Below are 22,060 nucleotides of genomic sequence, written 5' to 3' on the forward strand. Positions count from 1 at the left end.
TAGACTAATCTTGGAACTTACTCTGTAGCCCACAATGGCCTTAAACTAATGCATCTGCCCTGATCTCCTAAAACCTGGACCATAGGTGAAAACCCTCATCCTGCTGGGGTTCTCAACTTTCCAGCCCAATAAATGAAAGTGTTTGTGAAGCTTTTTGAAGCTTAAAAATTATTTTCTAGCTTGGTACTTTTTTTTACAAAGATTTGCTTTAACAGTATGAATTTTTGTTTGCATGTATATATGCGCACTATGTGAATGTCTGGTGCCTGCAGAGGTCATAAGAATGTAACAGACACTCTATAGCTGGAGTTATGTATGGTTGTGAACCACATTTGGATGCTGGGAACCAAACCTAGCTTATCTACAAAAGCAGCAAGAGCTCTTACCCATGGAGCATCACTCCAGCTGTCGCTCTACTTCTATGCCTACATTTCTATTTTATGGGTGTTGAATTACTTGATAAACAATTGAATTTTATGTCTCTAATAAATAGTGAAGAGTTTCTGTCAGTTTAGGGATTAAAGTGACCTTTAACTTCTCAGAAAAGTTTGCTATTTCAAAACACGGTTAAAAAACAAATATACAATCATCAGCACAACAATAAATTCTACTTTCAAAATAACAGATTAATTGTGGAGTTGAAAAGACGCTGTGCTCGGTGGAGTGCAAAGAAAACAATGCTGTAATGAGAATCAGAGCTGTGCAGGCTCTAGAGAAATCTGGGTTCATTGTCTATAAAACCAACAGGAATATACTAGCCATGGTTATGCAGAAAAACAGAGTTGTGTTGCTTGCTATGGTAATTACATTGAAATCAATGCATACCATGTGGCATGGTGGACAAGCCAGGACAATGTGTTTTGGCTATGTTTACCTCCTCTCCCACAACTCTACTGAGATCCACTTCCCTTCCCTACCCAACCAACATTTTCTTTAAAAAAAAAATCCTGCGAGATTAACATGTGCTGCCCAAATATTCTTGAATGCATCGTCTTCTGCTGGAGAATAGTGTACTCATCGAGGAATTCCCTCTTCCTCTCTTTGCAGCTAACAACTGTCAAAAGCCCCATATAGATAGAAGTTGGATTTTGTACCCCATTTCCCTGTCCATGACTGAGTTTGATTCACCTTTGGCTTTCACAAGTTTTTTACGTGGTGTCCCAACTATTGTGAGTGCATATGAACAGCTGTTCTGCTGTGTCCAGATGTTTCCGTGTAGTCAACCACTGTGTCTGGGTTTTTACATTCTTTCCACCCCTCTTGCACAATGATCCTTGACACTTGATGAGCGGTGATGGTGGTGGTGGTGGGGGATGGGGATGGTGGGGGGGTAGTAGTGGGGGGGGTAGTAGTGGGGGTGGTGATGGTGGTCCTAGGGTGGTGGTGGTGGATGGGTGGTGTTAGTGGGGTGGTGGTGGTTGTATTCCTTTAAATCTCTACAGTCTGCTTTTTTATGCACCTTGGTCAGTGTGGGTCACTGTATTAATCACCATTAAATGATGATTGAGAGATTCATTGATTTATGGATATGTAAATGAGCAACTAGCAGTCTATTGAGTATTATGTCCATTTATCTTCATAATAGGCTTCTTCCTAGTGTCTACGGCATGTCTGGATATATTCAAAGCCTGGTAATAATCCATGGATGGGTTTCATCTCATGGAACAGGACTTGAATCCAGTCAGAAAGTAGTTGGTTACTTCCATTATGTTCATGATACTATTACAAGATGGACATGGCTTGCCAGGCCAGTCTGGCTATAATTACTACTCTTCTCTTCCAGTAGCTTGTATAGCTCCTTCCAGTACTGTGAAAACTAACTAGTAAGGATGACGTTTTCAAGTTTCCACCAGTAGCATTTTGCCATATGCTATGTCTCATATATATGGACAAACACTTGATTTGTACTTATAAAACCAAGATATGTGGAAAAGAAGGGCCCCAAATAAGTAGATATAGGTATAATTTAGCTGTCTCTTAGGCAGATCACTGATTATATTTATATCTGAATTACTTTATCTTTATGTGAGAATATACTCTCATCAGAAATATTGAATAAACTTATGTTGTACCTGGTAAATAAGTTTAGTCATACAAGTGTGAGACTTTTTAAATTCAACTTATTTTGATGTGAGGAATTGAGAGTCGTATCAGTGGTTAAGAGCACTGAATGTCTTCTAGAGGACCCAGGTTTGACTGCCAGCATCCACACTGCAGCACAACTATCTGAAGATCCATTTCCAGATGATCTGAGAAACTCTTCTGGACTCTGTAGACACAAGGCACATACTTGGTGCATAGACGTGCATAATTTTTAAATATTATAATAATATAATTTGTCTTGACATCTATTCAATTATCTTAATAGCTTCCTTTGTGGTTTACTATTTATTTATTCATTATATGGATTCAGAATCTAAAGCAGAGCCACTCATTGCATTGGCCATAACTCTCTGAATACTTCATAACTAGGAAATATTCAAAAATTGATGTAATTAGTAAAATATTAATAGTATTTATAGAAAACTGATATTATTAAAGAGTCATGATTTTTTTCCAGGACATTTATTTATTGATTATTGTTCCCGATTAGATTTAACTATATCTTTAAGGCAAATAATTTGAACATTTCACATTCTCTGATACTCAAACCTATTAAAGGTTCATCTATTCCATGATTGGTTGGGCTAAGTTAAACGATTTAAGAAAAAAATCAAAGTTTATAAAATTTATAAAACTAATAATTTTTAAATGAGGTTAGCTTTGATTTTCCTCTTGCTAGCATTTTGAATGTGCGTAATGCATCATTGGACATTATTGTTTTATGTTTTTATAAGTAAAAAGTATGATTTATTAAAACAAATTTAATTGTGATACTACTTTCAGAACAGAACAACTGAATAAAGATTTTCTAACTTTAATGTAAAAACACATCATTTTAAACTATATATGTTGTAGGATTATTTTCTATCAGATCTTGGGAAAGCTATAAAGATCTGAACTTAACTTTTGCTTTAGGGTTCTTGTTTAGGCATAATTAGTAAATCTTATAGCATTACAGATAGTAAAATGAGCCACTCTGCACATAGTAGAAAACTTGAATTACTTAAATCTGAGGATAGTTTATATCACTTTATATTGCTCCTTTAATCATGATATGGCTATGTCTCCTGTAATTCATGTAGGTGGATATTTACTTTTGTTATTTCCATGTTTGTGGGCTTTGAGTGAAACTTAGATCAGAATTGAGTGACTAATGTCTATCATAAACTTTGCCTGGAAAGACTCTACATTAACAGATGAGTAAAATCTGAGAATATTGAGAAAATTTTGGGAAAGGAATTGAAATGATTTGGCCACTAAACACACTTTTTTTGCGCAAGTTTATTTTTGATTGGGACGTGTTTTGGGAAGCGGTTTGTTGTAGTGCATTAAATATTGCACTGGGAACGCAGACACGTGAACTCCAGATTTGGATCTGTAGTTGCTTTTCTGAATGACCTTGGACATGTTGCTTCACTTTTGCAAAGCTCAGATCCTCGGGAGTAAAATGAGGAGGTAAAGCTGAAGTTCATTCCAAATCTACAAAACAAATTCATATGAACTGAAAAGAAGTCTCTTGAGCTTCCCATGTGAATCCAAACCATGCATTTTTGGAGGTATTGGAAAACTTGTCCCTCCCCTTTTGTGAAATGTTTCTCATTTCTCTGATCTTTGGGACTATGTGGCCCTATGGTCCTGGCTGGAACCAGTAGCAGATGTTTTGAAATAGTAAGAAAGTTATTTCTGCAGAACTCCACTGCTCTCTTAAATATCCGGCAGAGGTTTCCAAACTGAACTTTCAAGTAGTTTTATTTGAATTTACAAAGCATCTCTGTACCTTTTACCTCTCTCTTAAAACAGAGTCCCACTATATATTCCAGACTGGCCTTGAACTTGTGAACCTCCTTATCTCAGTCTCTTTTGTGTTATGATTGCAGGAATGTGGCACCATACCTGAGTAATAATAGTTTCTCCCATTTAATAGAAGTCATCACTCTGTTTAATCTGGTGCTTTTGTTGTGATTATTTCCCAAAACCAAGAAATAAGAGACTTAATGAATGGAATTTGTATTATAAACTCCATGCATGAGATGAAATGTTTCTGAGGTACAACCATTTTGGAAAATAGAAGAAGATATGGATATGAAAGAGCCACACAAGCAATAAAATGCCACAAATACCAACAAAAATAGCATGGCCTGAGTAGGGGGCCACGGACTATTTGGGGAAGTTGGGAAGGCTCACCAGGAATAGCTTAAATGAACCTAAGCTATGGGAAAAGAGTTGGCAATAGAGGTACTAGCAGAATAGAGGTTGACAATAGAGTTATGTTGAAGGTGACGGAATGGGGTCTCGTTTAACAGTGAACACACAGCAGTTGCTGGTTCACAGAGTCCAGTGCCCCTACGAATTTCTGCATTAGCTGTTTGCTGCAAAGAGAAGATTTGCTGCTCAAGACTTGGAGCAGCACTAGTTTATAGACATAAAGACAAATCGTTAGTAAGGATTTTGGTAGCATATCATCTTAGCAAAACATGGGTTTTAAGCCCAGTCCTGTGCCTAGGACTTCTTTGCCACAGGTCTTTGACTAGGTTCGCAGTACTAGGCATGAGTTGCTTTCAACAGAGTAGGCCTCAGATCCAGTCTGAAATTAGTTATTTCTTTTTAAATGAAATGTAGACTTTCTTCCCCAGGAAGTCACTAAAATTTCACATGCGTATATTTGTGATTTAGCTCAACACCCAAGTGCCTGGCTAAAAACTGATTTAGATTATAGTTGGGTACTAGAGATAAGAGAGTCATTCTGCTGAGATTGCAGATGGATGAGCCATGCTGGAGCAAGCTGAGGAAGACTGGGAAAGGCTTCCTTGAGGAAATCCCCCATGCCTCCTGAAATGTGAGGATGTGTGTGTGATAGGCAAATTTGAAAGATGGTGGCAGTGGAGGAGGGGGCTTGGGATTCCGGTAAGAACAAAGTATGTAGACAAAAAAATGAGATAGGAAAGAGCACGCCTCATTTAGAGACAGCCACTATCTCCAAAGTGGGGGTTCACTCTGCCACAGATAACAGAAGACCATAATCCATGCTGAAGACCTGGGAATTATACTAATTGTAAAGAGAAGTAAACACAGGGATGGTTTTGGTCTGCAGAAGAATCTGCGTATACACACTGGGTTCTTAATTGCAGACCTTGTTGTAACATTCCATCAAGTACAAAAAGAGAAGGAATTCTCCCCCTGAAGCAAACCTCACACAATGTCTCTCAATGATTTTTAGCATCTTAATCACTCCACTATGTCTTCAGTCTAGAAGATGCTGGGAAGGAATTTTCTCACTGTTCTCTAAGTGGAAATAACTATGAGACTATATCTGCTTCCCTTGGACTTTTGTACTGCAAAACACCAATTGAGATATCAGATTGTACTATGTTCCAAGTTATTTTCCAGTCAAAGGAAAAAAATCCTTAAGTTCTTTGAGATGGCAATGGACCTGAGGTTTTAGGCACCAAAAGAGGGATTTTGTCAATCACATAAACCCTCACAAAAACTGAATGTCAGGATTTTATGCCACATCATTCATCTTGATGATCCAATTTTGTGATGTGTTACTAGAAAAGGAAAGATGCACTAGAAGAAATGTTTTGGTTCCTTTGTTTTTTTGAATTGTAACAGAAAATTTTAATTGTAGTTTTCTAAACTTTGTAAAATAAGATTTTATTTTTTTAGACTCCCAAAGATCCCTTTCCCCCTTTCTCTTCTCTGTCTCTCTGTCTCTCTTCTATGTCTCTCTGTCTCCAGTGTGTGTGTGTGTGTGTGTGTGTGTGTGTGTGTGCGTGCGTGCGTGCCAAAGTACGGTACAACCTCATCACTACACAAAGAAAATCAAAGATAATAACATTTGATGTCAGTATTTTCTTTGAAAGAATATATGACCATCAGCTTTGAAACCAGGCAAGCCTCTGAGTGTCCCTAAGAAACACCAAGAATTGACTTTTGCTGAGATATTCAATAGAAATTGCTTGTCTCCGTATTTTTAGTATCAAAACCTCAAAAAGAAGTTCTGAATAGTTGATTAATTAATTTGGTTGGAGTCTTAAGTGATAGTAGAGAGACTCAAAGCATATCATCCAAACCTAATAGATAAAGAAGTAGTACATGATGTATACATGGATACTGAAAGTAAATACCAAAAGGACCAGTAGTAAATGAGACCAGAGTTTCAATGCTTATCATCACTGGGGCTAAGAATTTGGGGATTCTGGAAGCCCTAATAGTGCAGAGCCCTGGAACTTCAATTTACGGAGCTTGTCTGCCCTCCTATCCCCACAATAGCGCACTTTCTACCACAGGTGTGCAAAGATAAATAACGTGCTTAACTCAAGAAGACATCTGAGTCTTGCAAAAGAAAGCACCTTCTTAGTATAAATAGTGTAATTTTTCAACAAGATTTATAGCGACTATCTTTTCAGGAAGTAGGCATGAGAATTAAAGGACAGGTTAGCTAGAGGACCTTTCTAGGGTTTCCAGAGTCCTTCATGAGTATAGAAAGAAAATAAGTAAAAGTGTTCTAGACTCAAGAAACAAAGCACTCCCTAAGACAGCAAAAGAAACCTAAGAGTTTTAAAGGGCTGGAATAGATGTTTGAATGAATCTTCTTCAGCTCCTGTGTATGAAAACGCTGACCTTAAATGAGGTCATCTGCCCCAACATCCACTCTTCAGTTGCTTATTCTTTGAGCCTAGTATTCCATTGACTCTTTCGAACAATGTAAAACTGTGCGGACCTGGGAAAATTGATCCTTTCTGTCTGTGACTTCTCCACCTTACTGCCTTCAGGGTTGTGTTAGTGGGCCAGGTTTCTTTCTCACTATATTTTCAAATTTGATTCCAGACACTTGCCTATCAAGGCATATTTGTTTAATTTCGATTCAGTCATTCACCTAACTCACATTTCCAGAGGTAGTATGAGACACAGTCTCTTTGGAAGCTGTTGACTTGTTTACTTCTTTACTTATTCCCTGACTATTGGAGAGAAGAAGGAAATAATGCCTTCATCGGTGACTTCACTGGCAGGGTTTTTTTTTTTTTCAATTTGTACTTATTTTTTAATGCACTACTTATATGTGCCTGATCCTTATTTCTCTCTGGTTTCTATAATTGATTTCATAACTTAACTCTTAATTAATCAAAGTACCGAATATCAGCTGTTTTCATCTTCCTACTCACACACTCTTTTCTTCCCAATCTTCCTTTCAGTTTTTGCTTCTCCTTACAGATTTGTGTTTGTGGATGTTGGTCATCATCAGACCACTTTCTCTCCCAGACATTTATTTACTGACAAGTTCATGGGTTTTCTTATCATTTTCTCACAAATGCAGAGATAGTCTTTTGGGAACAAGTAAGTGCTCATGTTGCCTTTGGAGACTTTGGTAAAACACCATTTCTTCAACACACAAGAAAGTGCTGCAGGAGGCTTATGGAGCCTTTTCCAGCACAGGGGACTATCCCAAGATTCAACAACAACAAATTAAACTTCTGTTCTTTAACAAACAGCATGAACCTGTTGAAACAGATTCAAAAATTCAATGCCTGGATTCCAATGGGAATTACTCAATTGAATGGGCACTTGTATGTGATATTGGTCCTTTCATAAAACTTGATGCTTTCATCTCCCATTTGGGCTTAAGTAGTCATTTTAGTGGGGTGTTCTATGAGTTATTTTCTTAAGTCTTTCTTTATTGGAAGCCATCGAAAAAAAATCTATACTCATTAAAGCAATACCCAAATACAATGTGAACAGATCCTGAATATTGGCTAAAGGTCAAATCATGAAAAAATAATGCCCTTGGGCCTTGAATTCTAAAAGATAATTATTTTATTAGAGTTAGGGTGTTACAGCATATAGACCATCTCTTGAGATGACTAAAATTCAAGCTCCAAACAATTTGAAACCTTAGTTCATACTGATTCAATAAATAGTTATTGAAAGTTTATTATGTGTGTGGGTTATAAGAGTTCGTAAAGAGCTAAAAATTTCCAGTCTAGTCAAGCAAATGAGGCACATATATAACGAATCATATTACATTAGGAAAGGTAAGTAATTCTTCAATGTTTTGATAGTTTAACGAAAAGAGGGTGTGTGGACTGTCTCAGTGAGAAGAGTGTTTTTGTGCGTGGGTGAGGACCCGAGTTCAGAGCCACATCACCCATGTGGAGGTGCTTCAGTAAATCTCTGATTGTGTATAATCATAGGCTGTGTAATTGGATGAGTTTTGAGTAATTTCAGATAAATAAATTAATTGAGATGTCATTATAGAAAAAATTACAAATATCATTTAACTAGAACTAATCTAACAATATTAACAAAATCTAATCTATGACACAAAGTCACCTGTATGCTATGATGAACATATATTCCTATTTTATAGAAATGTAAAACATTTGTAGACAAGAAATGGGAATATACTAAGATTTCTGATATCACTAACTAAAGGATGCCTGCAACACACTCAATTAACTGAAGGAATTTATTCGTTCACCTCTTTCCTTGATGCTAGATGGCCTTAAAACATAGTTATGCTCAAATTTCACAAACCTTGTAGGAAACCTCTTCACCCCCTACCTTCTAAAAGTAATCTCTATCAAACTTTTGCAATGAATTTTTTCATTCATACAACTTTGTTCTTCAATATCAATCATTTGTAGAACTCCCCAAGACATCCTCATCACATCAGACAGAGAAATGCCTGTGGATAGAAGGACAAGATTCTAGAATATTATTAGGGATTTTACTGTTTAATAAAATAGAGGCTTTAGGTTTTTCCCCAAGATCCATGACCTTACTGGCCCTGGGTCATTAGTTGGTTAGGTTTCCAGTATCAGGCATGATTTCACGCTTGCTCTGCAGGTCTTCAGTCCAGTCAGAGAACTGCTGGTTGTGAAAAGGTACTGAAATATTTTTGTACCCCTTAAACTTACCGCACCAAGTTGTGGTCATTGCCGTGGTTCCTAGGCACCATAGCTGGGTAGGACTTTTTGGCTCCCTCCTTTGGCATCTTACGTGGCATCTTCTGGAACCATGAAAGCCACTCCTCAGGCAGGAGGCTTTTAGATCAGTGCTAGCTCAGGTGTCTCTGGGTCCTGTGTCTGAAACACATGCTGTCTTCAGCAACTGGAACTTGTCTTCCATTTCTGGGTGTGAACTGTCTATAATGCTTTAGGAGTCACTTGGACTACCCTGACCAATACAAAAGGGCCTCTCATAACTGGTATTGGGATGCTTGTTAGACACTCTTTGGGCCTTGGAGGATGCACTGTGAGCCCAGATGGGAAATTTCCCTTTAAATTATACATGATATTTGCACTCCAAACTTATGTGTATTATAAGTATTTTAGGGAAATCATTGATAATATGGTTTCTTTTGACTTTTTTTCTGACATCCTTACTATTATTTTGCCTTTCTCCCTTCTATATTTATCTTCTTCCTTTCTTTCTAATTAGATCCCCTGTTTTTCTTTCTTAACCACTTCCCCTTAAGATCATGTGTGCCCTGTCATTGTCTTCTGCTGCTCTTCCACCCTTTATCCCTATGTTTGTCCCTTTTTCTCTGCTGGCTTTTGGAATCTCTCCAGATTATTTACTCACATCTGAAGATTTGGAGCTAGGAAGCTCAGATGAGAGATGATGTGGTTTGTCTTTCTGGGTCTGGGTTCCCTCATTCAATATAATCTTTCCTAATTCTACCCACTTACCCACAAAGTTCATCATTTTGGGTTTTTCTTTCTTTTTTGCTATGGAATAGTATTTCATAGCTTATTTATGTATGCAATATTGTCATTATCTATTAGTCAGTTGAAAGACCTGTATGTTGCTTTTATTTCTGATCTATTGTGAATAGAACACCAGTGAATATGGCTAAGTCATTATCTGTGGGAGATGTTGATTCCTTTGGACATTTACACAAGAGTGGTATAGCTTGGTCATATGGCAGATTTTTTTCATTTATTTAATTAAGTTTAATAAGGATTCTCCATACTGATATCCAGAGTGGCTCCCCCAATTTGAATTCCAATAAACAATGAATGAGATTTTTTTTCTTTTTGTTTTTGGATTTGATCTTGGTTTTGGTCTTGGGTGTTTTGTTTTGTTTTATTTTTATTTTTGGGTTTGTTTCTTTTTTTGCCATTTCTTTTTTAGTATTTGTTTTTAGCTCTTTTGTTGAACTTTGCCATTCTGACTGTGGTAAATGAAATCACAAAGTTGTTTTAGAATTGCATTTCCTTAACAAACCAGAAGCCTCATAGTAAAATATAAAATAATAGAAATTAATTAAGTTAAGATGGAAGAGCTAACTAGAATTATGCCTGAGACATCAGCCAAACAAGGTTGTAATTAATATAGTTTCTGTGTGATTATTCAGGTCTGGGCAGCCAGGAAATGAACGAAGGAGTCTCTGTTTATAATGTCTTTCTTTCCAAAAGTCTAAACTAAAGCAAACACTGTTTTATTTCAATGTAAATCATCAATTAAAATGTTGTCTTTATTTTCAGCAAAAGATGGGCCTGTATCTTTCGATGGCAATGCTGTGGCCTGTTCTAAGAGCCTTCCTTACTGATGACACCCTGCCCTTTCATTAGGGGTGCAGATAAATTGAGGAAGATGTTAAACCAGTAATGGACCTTGGCCACAGCATCAGTGACATGACTCTATTGTGAAACTCTGTCTGATGGAGTCACTACTAACAGGCTCTGAAGAAATACTGGTGTGGGGTGGTGGAAGTTATGTCATCCACATATTTTTCAAGTAACTGTAAGAATGACAAATCACTTTCCCAGGCTAGCAGGAGAGAGACTTTGAAACAAAAATAAAAATATGCTCAGCTTGTGAGTACCTAAGACCTTAAGGTCGATATCTCAGACCACATCTATCACTTCAGATTCAAGGGCAACCTCCAATTTGTCATACATACCACTCACTTTCCTTTGAACAATGAAAAAGACTCTTGGCATCCTAAGAACAAGCTGCAAAAGTGGAAGAAATGGAAGTCTTTTTAGTAGATGTTTGTGAGTGTTTATGTGTGTGAGTATGGGCATGAATATGTGGAGATAAGAAGGCAACCTTGGGAGTTAGTCCCCACCTTCCAACATGTTTGAGACAATATCTTTTCATTCATTTCTGTCTATAACAGTTAGCCTACCTACATGAGAGCTGCTAGTGTGTCTCTTTGTGTGTCTTCCCACCTCACTGAAGCAATTCTCAGAGCAACACCATCATGCTCTGTCCTGTGTGCATTTGGGGTCCCATCTCACTGAAGCAGTTCTCAATACTAATAAATCATTTACTAACAAAAAAAACAGAAGAAATAACAAGAAATATGATATAACATTTGTACACATAATAAGTTGAACATGGTTTTGTATTTGGGAAACTGAGACAAAAAAAAAAAAAAGAACTGGAAAGATTCAAAGGAAATGACCCTGACAAGGGCACCAATCTTCCATCAGAGGAAGGCTAGGGACAGTAGATGCTACAGATGTCATCTTCAACTTCAGCATATATCTATTCTTGTGTGCACATCGAAAGTCATAAAGGCTCTCTCAAACATTGCAACTGTGATACATTCAGACCTTAGCTTCTAGGAGCTCCTGGAGAAGAATATGGGATATCTGGGAAATGGTAATAAAATAGCGCACCAAATTCAGGCTTAAGGAAATATGTAATGTACAATGTCATTTCAATTTTCATTCATACATGATGAGAAATGACTTTGAAAGGTGCAAATTGGACAATGGTATTTCATTCTAAAGAAAGAAACAAAGAGCTGGAGAGTTGACTCAATAGTTAAGAGCATTAGCTGTTAATGCAGAAGGCCTGGGCTTGATTCCCAGCACCCAAATGTTGGTTCAGAACTGTGAGTAACTCCATTTATAGGGGATCTAAGGCTCGCTTCTCATCTCCTCGGGTACCAGACACCAATGCAGAACCACAGACATGCATGCAAGCAAAACACGCTCATAAGATAAAAACAAATCTTTAAAGGAGAGAAGAGAAACAAGAAAGAGAGAGGAATAATGCTATGACTACTTGCTGTTAGAAATTCTTATAAAAGGATGTATTTAGACATTAGAAATACACTTAAATAGAAAATATCTCATATTGGGAAAGGAGAAACAAGGAAAAAGACTAAACCTTCATAATATCATGAATAGGGATTGGGTTTCTTTTTTCCTACATTAGCACGTGGGACATTTATCCTGCCTCTCGGAGTCTGAAAACAGAAACTGTGACCATTCAGTGTTAGAAGAGCAGGATTAGGAAACTCTGTATGCTTCTTCGAACTGAAAATTCTGTTAGCCACTGACACCAGCCAGACTAAATGAGATTTAACTGTATATTTGAAAATCTGGATTAAAATCAACAAACAGAAGCAAAAGAACAAAAACACTCTCCAAATACGATACAGTACTTATTATTATTCCCTAAAACAAAAATTAGTAAACATCACTAAATACTGAGAAAATATTACATCATACATATACCTACATGCAAACACAAGTCACATGTATTTATATAATCTTGCAATTTTATTTGACCTCTATTACTACTGTTTAGTATCTTGCCAGAGCTGGTGCAGATCCTAGGAGACTCTTCTACATGCAAATATTAACCCCCATTGATCACGTGTGGGTACTATTCATGGAAGGGGGGCACAGACACTTTGGACTTTGCTAAATGATGTTGGTGAGAATCTACATTGCTAGAGAGGAAGGGAGACAACCACAAGTACCAAACTGGCTATGCTTATCACTGAAGCATAGATGCTCAGAGCCCCAAGGAAGCAACTGAAGAACCTGGGCAGGCTCTCATGGCCCCAGAAGTGAAAAAGGCAAGAAGATAACCACCCGATAGAAAGCTGCACCAGACGCCTTCTGTGATTTCCCATGGTTTCCATGTGTAATCCGTAGATGGTCTACAAATATTTAGTTGTCAGAGATGATCTTGAAAATTCAATTTTTGGAGGTGTGTTGGCCAGGCCTGTATTCAAAGCATCTGAGGGTTTGCTCTACACACATCAGGAGAAAGACCTTGATCTAACTTATTGAAAAATGCATGTAAGAAATGGTTCTAGAGAGTAATTTGGAGTTCTTTACATAGTGTCAGTTTTAAGATTAGGCAGCTACTGAGGTTTCGAACACAGTTTTTGTTAAGCCACTAGAAATAAATAGCTCATATCCAGAAGTGTGGCATGTGACCTAAGTCGAAAGGCCTAACTAAAAAGCCGTTGGAAGAGAGACACACAGTGTGTGCTCAACAAACATTTGTTTTGAAGATACTGTTACATGTTGGGGTCACCTTTATCTTTCCTATGAGCTGCGCCGAACAAGCGTCTGTCAGTGAGGATCAGTCGCAGTGGTTGTATTCATATTAAAAATGTTTATCATGTTGTCTGTATGAGGTATTAATAAAATAGTCTGCTGCATTGATGTTCTAAGGGGGATTTCGATTTGAAACAACTGTAAGAATAAATTTTATTTTATTTTTTTTGTAGGTCCCACATTATTAGAGAAACACATGGGTTTTTATATGCATAGCAAAATAAACCCCAAGCTCGGGTCACAGAGAGGTTTACCAACTCGTAATTTAGAGCCTGTAGCCCCCACCACCACCACCACCAAACACAGACCATAATCTCCACCCCTCTCTCCCTCTTCTCAACTTCTCTTACTCTCTCTATCTCTTGTCTTCTTTTATCTTTTGACTTTTGGTTCAGAAAGTGATTTGTTGGAAGGGCTGAGCACAAAGAAAGGAGGAAGGAGAGGTTAAACAGCTAACAGATTGCCGTCTAGGTTACATTGTTCTGCAAAGCGGCTGATCTTTCGCTCTGTTTAACTGCAGGTTATATTTAAAGGGTCACACGGGGACAGCAGGCAAACAGAGCAGCCTGATCCTCCACGGCGCTGATTTCAGCACGAAGGATGCCGACAATGACAACTGTATGTGCAAATGTGCCCTCATGCTCACGGGAGGTAAGTCCCAGCGGCCTTGCTCTGAGCTGCCTTTTGTTGGTTTGAAGTGTGGGGTTTCTTATGACTGAGAAAGGGGTTTGAACTACTGGTCAGGAAACTGAAGAGCAAGTCCCTAGAGATCACTGAGCTCTGCACAGGGATTTATCTGTTATCCTGCAAGCCATTGCTGGCATACCTAAAAGCTTGTCTCCCCCTTCATCTGTGATGGCAATGGCCTAAGCATCATTCTGAGTGAATTCTGATTGCTTGAAGCACCAGGTACTCTGCCTTTAAACTAATCTAGGTTGCTCTTAGTGGTATATAGAATATTCCTTCTTTCCAAATGCTTTATAATTATCGCAGTCAATCTTGGTGATAAATTTTCACATAGAATCAGTTTAAAAAAAAAAATGGAGAGATGTGCTTAAAACAAAGTTATACATTCAGACCAGCTTTACCAGGGTTTTGAAAAAGATTTTAGTTGCTAGGCAAACACAATCAAACAGCACTGTATCACTATATAAGAAAGTCAATGTTTTTTTTGTACCATTCCAAGTCTTTTTAAGCATTTTGAGTGTTTCAAAGAGAAACTCCAATTTGCTTCTAAAATAACTGCAACTTTTATCACACTTAATAATCACTTTTTTACCCAAAAAAGAGCAGAGGTTTTTTCTTATTCGCAGAGGCTCTGGTAGGCAAAGTGGCTCCTCCTAGATCCAGATATGTTCTTTTTTCTTATATTTTCTGTTTCTCTTCCATTATTGCAAGTTGAACTGATTTCTTCTCTAAAGGGATTCTATGAACTTCACAGGTTAAAATGCCTTTGTATTTACATAATTATTGATTTAAAGAAAACCATGAACTTTTAAAATGCTGTAAACATACAAACGTCCTCCAGAAGTTGTTGCAGTGATTGGCAGAAGTGTAGGAAATACTAACCTAAAACCCATGGATATAGATCATGAGTAGTGCGGGTTTTCTCAGAAAAGAGGTTAGCTCTATACTAGATGGTGAAGGCTTTATAGAAATGGCTCTTTTTTCTCAGAATTGTAATTCTCTTTTTTAATATAAGAGTAGGCATTTCTACCATCAACCATTCTGATATCCTTTTTGTGTTACTCAAGAAAATCTTTTCCGTGTTAGCAGAGACATTGTTTTTCCTCTACTGTGATGCACAGGGAACCTAGTGGAAAATACAGGGTGTGGTGGATAAATGCACATTTTTTTTTTAATCCATGAAATGCTCTGCTCTCAAGTTTTAAACCCAGTAAAATGAATTTTAAGTTGGTATTCCTGTCACACCTTATCAGAACACAGAAAAGCATGAAAAGTTTTAGAGTAAGTTTTCCTTGAGAAGGCCCTTTTGCCTTGCTATCATTATCAAATAATAGCCTTAAAACCATGTCACCTTGGCTGGGTGGTGGTGGCTCAGGCCTTTAATCCCAGCAATCAGGAGGTAGAGTCAGTGCATCTCTGTGAGTTCGAGGCCAGCCTGGTCTACAAGAGTTAGTTCTAGGACAGGCTCCACAGCTACAGAGAAACCTTATCTAAAAAAACAAACAAAAATATTTCACCTACAGTGACATCATTTCAACTTAGGGTCAGTCTAGTACCAAGGACAACATGACATGGATCTGCTTCTATCCACATTCACATCATACTTCAGTTCTGAATGTGTCACTTGACATCATAATTCGACCTCATTAAGCATATTAAGGTTACCTATAATGTAACACCGAGATCTATACCTAAGATACTGACATTTATGCCTGTGATTTCCAGTTCTCAGCTGCCAGAATGATTTTAGTGATTATTTATTCATTATTATCAGCTACATATCTCAGAACTATTTTAAAGTCATAGCCACAGACTGTGTCTCGCATCAGCCCCTTGTTTCCATAACCAACATTATCGGCAGCTTCATACAAAGACTTGAATGTTCCAGCCAATGTTTCAGTGTTGAAATATTCTCTGTTTGCATTTTGAAAGATATATTTTTGCAGTAAATAAATACAGTCCTTGAACTGTATTGGTTAACAGTGAGTTCCTTCAACTGTGTTCTTAGAAGAGCACCCTCTGTGTTCATGTTCCTGTTAGAATTACTCCAACAAGGTGCGAAGAAGGGAATTCACTTCTTGGTTGTTGAGAAGCTACCACTACTCAGGGTTATGCTGTTACTTCTGCCTCACATGACATAACTCTGTCGGAAACTTTCATCCATGATTTATCTTGGATTCGCTTCTCACTCACTATTCAACACATGCGTTGGGAAGAGAAAAATCTCCACTCATTGCTTGGGCTAGAAGAGTCTAAGTAAATGTGTTTTTGTCATAAACACCAATACCCTATCAAATATCCTTTTGAGAGAAGCCAGGTCTTGTAAAGCCATTCACACTGAAAAGTTAAGCCGTGGAATTTAGGGAGCTGAGAGCTGGAAATCATAGGCATGAATGTCAACAGCCGTCCAAGTCACTGGAGCATGGCCTGGAACGTATGTGCTACGGAGCTGCTGCTCACCGCTGTGTCTGTTCCTCATCACATATCCCTGAGAAATCAGACCGCTCCGTTGTCTGATGAGTTTTCCTTTCCTTTGTGTTGTATATCGTGCTTGAGCTCACTCCTGCTTGATTTTGAATCTTTTAAGCAATAAGAGTCTTCACAGCTTGAAAGTAAGAATTCGTGGGGTTTGTCCTCTGCTCAAGAGTTTCAAGGCTGAAGTAAGATTCAATGCTCGCTAGCTGTCCTGGAGCATTTTATTTAAGAACATGGAAGGGTTTGAGTCAAAGACTGTGGTGTCCTTGTCACCTTCATCTGTTAAATGCTGGAAACCAGAAGATGAACTTAACTGAAAGCTGACAGTATTGTAGAGAGATGCAAAATTGAGCATTGTGAGCATTTTCCTTCTTTCCTAATATCCTTAGTTCTTCCAACCAACTTATCATATATTTTCTAAGTATGGGTTAAGTGAACTGCTACTAGAAAAATGAACTGAGCAAATTAGAGCTCATCTCAGTAAAAAATAAATAAAGAGAGGTTATCAGAAAAATTATGTACAAGGAATGAGGTAAGCTTGCACGTAACAGCTTTATTTACAAAACACAAAATATGGCAGAATTGTAAGGAGCAAGGAAGAAACTTCAGACTGAGCATCCAGGATTCAGTCACTGGAGTGACATGCTGGAAGGGCAGTGCCTTCCCCATCAAAGACACTTGCAAGAAATGAAGAAAAGGCTTTTATTTTAAAGATTTTAGTTATGATCCTTCCTGGAGTGTGGGTATGGTAAGAACAGTATCAGCCTTTCTTTTGGTTCTGTGTTTCTATCCTTCCATGTTGTCATTGTAGTGTTAATAAGGAAAAACAAATGCAACACATAGGTGAAAATTGGTATGCCCAACATTGTCCGCTCAACAAGGGAGCACACCATGGGCTGAGATAATACCGTACATTGGCATGTGCCGCTCAACATGGGAGCACACCATGGCCTGAGACAATCCCGTACATTGGCATGCGCAGACGCAGACGCAGACAGCACAACATTTTATAGCATCTCACAAGTAAGCAAACCTATTCCCATGTTACCAGGAAACCAGAAATTCTTCCACCCCGTTTAAATACTGAATGAGTTTATGTTTTATTACAAATTTTTATTGCAACAGTGCATATATTTCAATATTAGACACAGAGTTTTCTACAGAAGTGACTTCTCAAGTAAGAAGTAAATAGAATGATTTATCCACAGGGATTTATATATATATTTTTGTCGTGTGATTTTATCTGTGCTCAGTTTTGCTATCGACTCCTTCCTGTATAAAGGACAGAACTGTGAAGCTCTGTCTGGAGTAAATGGAAGGCGCTGATGAAGAGGAGGAACTTCTCTGTGCACTCTTAAACGCAAAAAGAGCAATCCATCAGTTTCATTAAAACTGGTCAGTTATAACTACTTCTTAACATTAAGAGAGAGCCAATGCAACACCACTCTATGTATGCTTTTGTTTGTCTGTATTTATTGTGCGTAAAGTAGTTGTGCAAAAAAATTATTCTGAGTCAAAAACTACGAAGATAAAGAACTCCTACTATTAGACTGTCATTTTTAAAGTAAATTTGTCTTCACCTGGAGTATAGTCCCTGGGACTAAATCAAGAATCTTCCAAATAAACAGTTCTAAAAGTCAGTGTAAGGCTCAATTACTAAGCTTTAGTTCTACAATCACTCTAAGTATCAAATAATTATATAAACAGTTTTGTCTGAAAGTTCATAATAAAATACAATTATTAGAAGTTGCTAACAACAGAAACCAAGCAGCATGGTTTTATTTTACTTCCCTTTCCTTTTTTAAGTTTTACTCCAATATGATTTCCATATTTAGTATATTATAAAAATTCTGTAAAACTGTGACCTAACCTTCATCAGAAAGAATCCATTGCGGTAGAAACTCTGTCCTCTTTTCCCACGCATAAACCATGTCAGCTGACAGGCATAGCTTTCTAAAGCTAACAAGGGATATTTTTCTATTCCAGCCTAAAAGAGTGGATAAAGCCATACACATAAATTTTTTAGTCTGTTCTAGGACTTACCAGATGCTAGCAGCAGGGCTGATAGATACTTCAGCTTTTGCTCTATTCTTGACGAAGACAAACAAAAAAACACTAGCTGCTTCTTCAAGTGCTGCATGACGTGGAAAGGACAGAACCCTTGGGAAAATGTAGTCAAGTTGGCATTTTTTGGTAATTCAGGAAGAACCCGGCAAAGCTTTACAAGATGAGAGGCCATCCTCACATTGTATGTTTAAATGTTACTAGAAGATCCACGTGGATAATCCGGGGCCGAGTGAACAAAATCTACCTTGAATTCCTCTTATTTCAACTCACTTTTTAAATAGTATGAACTATACCTGACCAGACCACAGAAGGCATGTTCCCCTCATTCTAACTGCGTGCTACTTCCCACAGTATCTCCTGATCCTATTAGGGTGTGGCACACGACATGAGCTCAGGGAGCATCGGTTTCAATGACTATGTTATCTGAAACTGTGAGAGGACACGCAAACTCACGGATGAGCCTCAAATGATCCGTGAATAGGCATAAAATGATAGTGTGCTTGATCCTATTGCATAAAGTTATATGTAGAGCATGTGATTAGATAGAAGTGTTTGCATAGACAAGCAGGAATAAAAAGATAAGTAATCAAGAATTGCTACCACCTCTAAGAATCACAAAATCCAGGAAGAATGACCTCCAGAACTGTTAAAGTTTTATTTTTAGGTTTCTGACTTCCAAATAAGTTGGTCTTCCCAAACTCAATGCTTAGAATCATATTTCTATTTTTATAGTACACAATATTGTTGTTTCAAAATTAACAAAGAGGATTATTCACAAGTTTGGAGGAAATAATTAGAATTATAATCTGTTAGCCTTTTGCACATATCATAATTATACTGATGGCAAAATGTTTCAGCCACAGTTTAGTAGCTGACCACGTGTGAGAAACTACCAAATAAATAGCTTGATATGCATTGCACTCCACAATGCAGCCAACACTTACCCAGCTTTGATTGTTTCACAGACTTCTTGCATTAGCTTAAATGATCTGTATTTCCTAACTCATACGTGGCTTACCAAAGCCTTTCAATTGGGGAAAATATGGACCCAACTCATTCCTTTCACCAGATCTGAGATACAGAAAAGTTAGATCATTTGCCGTTTGCCTGTGTTCACAGAACTAGTGTCAAAAGTTTGAGCTGTGCACACGTACTTAACCCCAAGGTCATCACCCTGTTGCTTCTACTGCCTCTGTTGGGAGTAAAGGCATTCAAAGGGAATGAAGGGGTTGTATTTAAATGTTGGAAGGCTATTTTCACAAGCATTTCCTCACTCAACATGCTTAAAGGTGAACTGAAGTCCATAGAAGGGGAAAGACAATAAGAGTACACATACAAGATTTAAGTAAATTCACTATTGCGGGCCAGAGCAAACACCGTTTCATCTTTGAAACAAAGAGACAAAGAAAGAAACAACACACGCACACATACACTTGGCCTGCGGGGATAGAGTAAGAGACAAGAGAAGGAAGAGAAAAAGCTTGTTGCCTCACATACACAAGAGTCACACAACTGTCCCTTGAAGCTGGCCGTGCAGAGGGTGAAGAGGTTGACAACTGAAGGCAGCCAGTGACTTCTATGTTATGATCTTGGTACTAGCAATGGTACCGAGTGCTTGAATCCCAGTCTCACCCCATCCTCACTGTTGAAGAGGAAAGTCTTGCTTCCTGCGAAGACGCTCCTGCATACAGATGATTCGATTATGCACAGTAACGTGAGTGGAAGAAATCCACAGATATATCTTTCCACTTCGCTGTATGTTTTACCGTAAAAAAGATGTGCTGAGAGACGTTTTGTTTAGGATCAGAGGACTGTGAGAGTTTGGTTTCCTGACTTTCAAATAAATTTGAACTTCCTGAGTGGAAAGTTTAAAATCCAATTCCTATGTTCTGAGCAGAGTTTCATTTATTAGTGATAAAATGTGAGTTTTCTGCTTCAAAGATAAAAGGCTCAAATAATTTTAAAAGTCCTGGGAAGCCTGAGATAGTTATTGCAAAACTAACTTTTAATGAGTTAAGTGTAAATGAATTAGAAACATGCGTCTCAGATTTCTTATTAAAATATACATGAGGTTACAGGTTATAATGAAAAATACTTGGCAAAGCCTACATGAGGAGCTGCCAGCCTTCAAACATTTGAGACACTCTATCAGTTCCCGCAATGACAAATGGAAGCTGCTTTCTTCTGCCCTCTGCTTGCCTCACTGGGGTCTGTTGAGCCTGAAATGTCTTTCCCGGTGTGCCGCTCAGCGTATGTTACTGTGTGTGCTGCTCGTACCTGCTAGTGCATGTAGACATGGATGAACAAGTGTGTGTTGGAGGGAGGATGAGTGGGAATGGGGGTGTAGGCCAGAGGTCGATGTCGATGTCTTTTGCTGATCACGTCCCCCCTCCCCTTTTGAGAGAGTCTCCCACTGAACCTGAAAGCCATGATTAGGCTAGATAGGCTAGCTTGCCAGTGAGCTTCAGGGATCTGGCTGTCTCCACTCCACTGGTGTTGCGATTAAGTACTGCTTTCTATGTGGGTTCAGGGCATCTGAAATCATGTCCTTTTGGTTTCTGTTGGGTGCTTTACTGGCTGAGCCATTTCCTCATTCTCCCAGTTCACTTTATAATGCATTTCCTAATTGTTACTCCAAGAAATGCACAGGACAAAGGACAGAATTAATGATTTCTTACCAGTCCTAATTGTTACAGTGCAGGTGTCTCACGTCTTATGGGTGCAAACGCTGCTCTGTCCCAGCAGGCCTTCCTGCAGAACTTCATACTAGCAAACAGTGCATTACACACCAGCTGCTAATTTCAGCAAGCTAACCTGTATCTGCTAGTGGTTTGTCTACCTTTCATTTACTGCGCTTTACACTATGGGGATATAGACAAGTAAAAGTCTGGCTATGCTGAGAAAATGTTTGTAAAAAAGATAAAAAGGGAAAAGGAAACTACTAGAAATGTTTGACGAAAAGAAATGCCGCTGTTGCTCAGGTTATTTTAATGCACCTATCAAAATCTTGCTCAACAGAAGCATCAGCTTCCTCTACATAGAAGTTCAGAATATTTTATATAGAAGCAGTAATTTTCATGAGAAATATTTACGTTCTGCTTTCTGTCATGTTAACTCATCTTCTTAGTGGTCATCAATTGTAGCACCCGCCTGAGCCCTTTGCACTACCATACAGTTCTTGAGCCGGGCAAGGAGCTGGTGATTGAAACATACAAAGACTCACAGACAGAGACACGGGTCATCCTTGAAACAGGAATGCCCCAAGAATGCCCCCTTTATTGTGTCCAGGGGCGGCTTATATAGGGATCCTTAACTGATAGCCACGCCCCAGCCAAACGCACCAGAAACCACTCTCCTGCCATCAGGAACTCCTGAGTGTCTCGTGCTCAGAGCAGCTGCAACCTGTCTCAGAG

General features: G+C 38.3%; 1 protein-coding gene and 1 long non-coding RNA gene across 3 annotated transcripts in view; one reads left to right on the forward strand and one right to left on the reverse strand.

Annotated features, from left to right (window-relative positions):
- Positions 1–22,060, forward strand: part of Angpt1 (angiopoietin 1) — a 223,679-nt gene that overhangs the window by 194,778 nt on the left and 6,841 nt on the right. For both annotated transcript variants that reach the window (XM_041637603.1, XM_041637604.1), the window contains exon 8: positions 13,939–14,069. In XM_041637603.1, coding sequence (XP_041493537.1) covers positions 13,939–14,069 — 131 coding nt within the window. The remainder of the gene's footprint in view (positions 1–13,938; positions 14,070–22,060) is intronic.
- The window catches only part of LOC121437639, a 111,245-nt gene that overhangs the window by 8,799 nt on the left and 80,386 nt on the right, over positions 1–22,060 (reverse strand). The gene's annotated exons all lie outside the window — the stretch shown is intronic.

Source organism: Microtus oregoni, unplaced genomic scaffold (assembly GCF_018167655.1).
Source record: "Microtus oregoni isolate MIOR12 unplaced genomic scaffold, Mior012 000053F_ref0000044, whole genome shotgun sequence".
NCBI classification, from domain to species: domain Eukaryota; kingdom Metazoa; phylum Chordata; class Mammalia; order Rodentia; family Cricetidae; genus Microtus; species Microtus oregoni.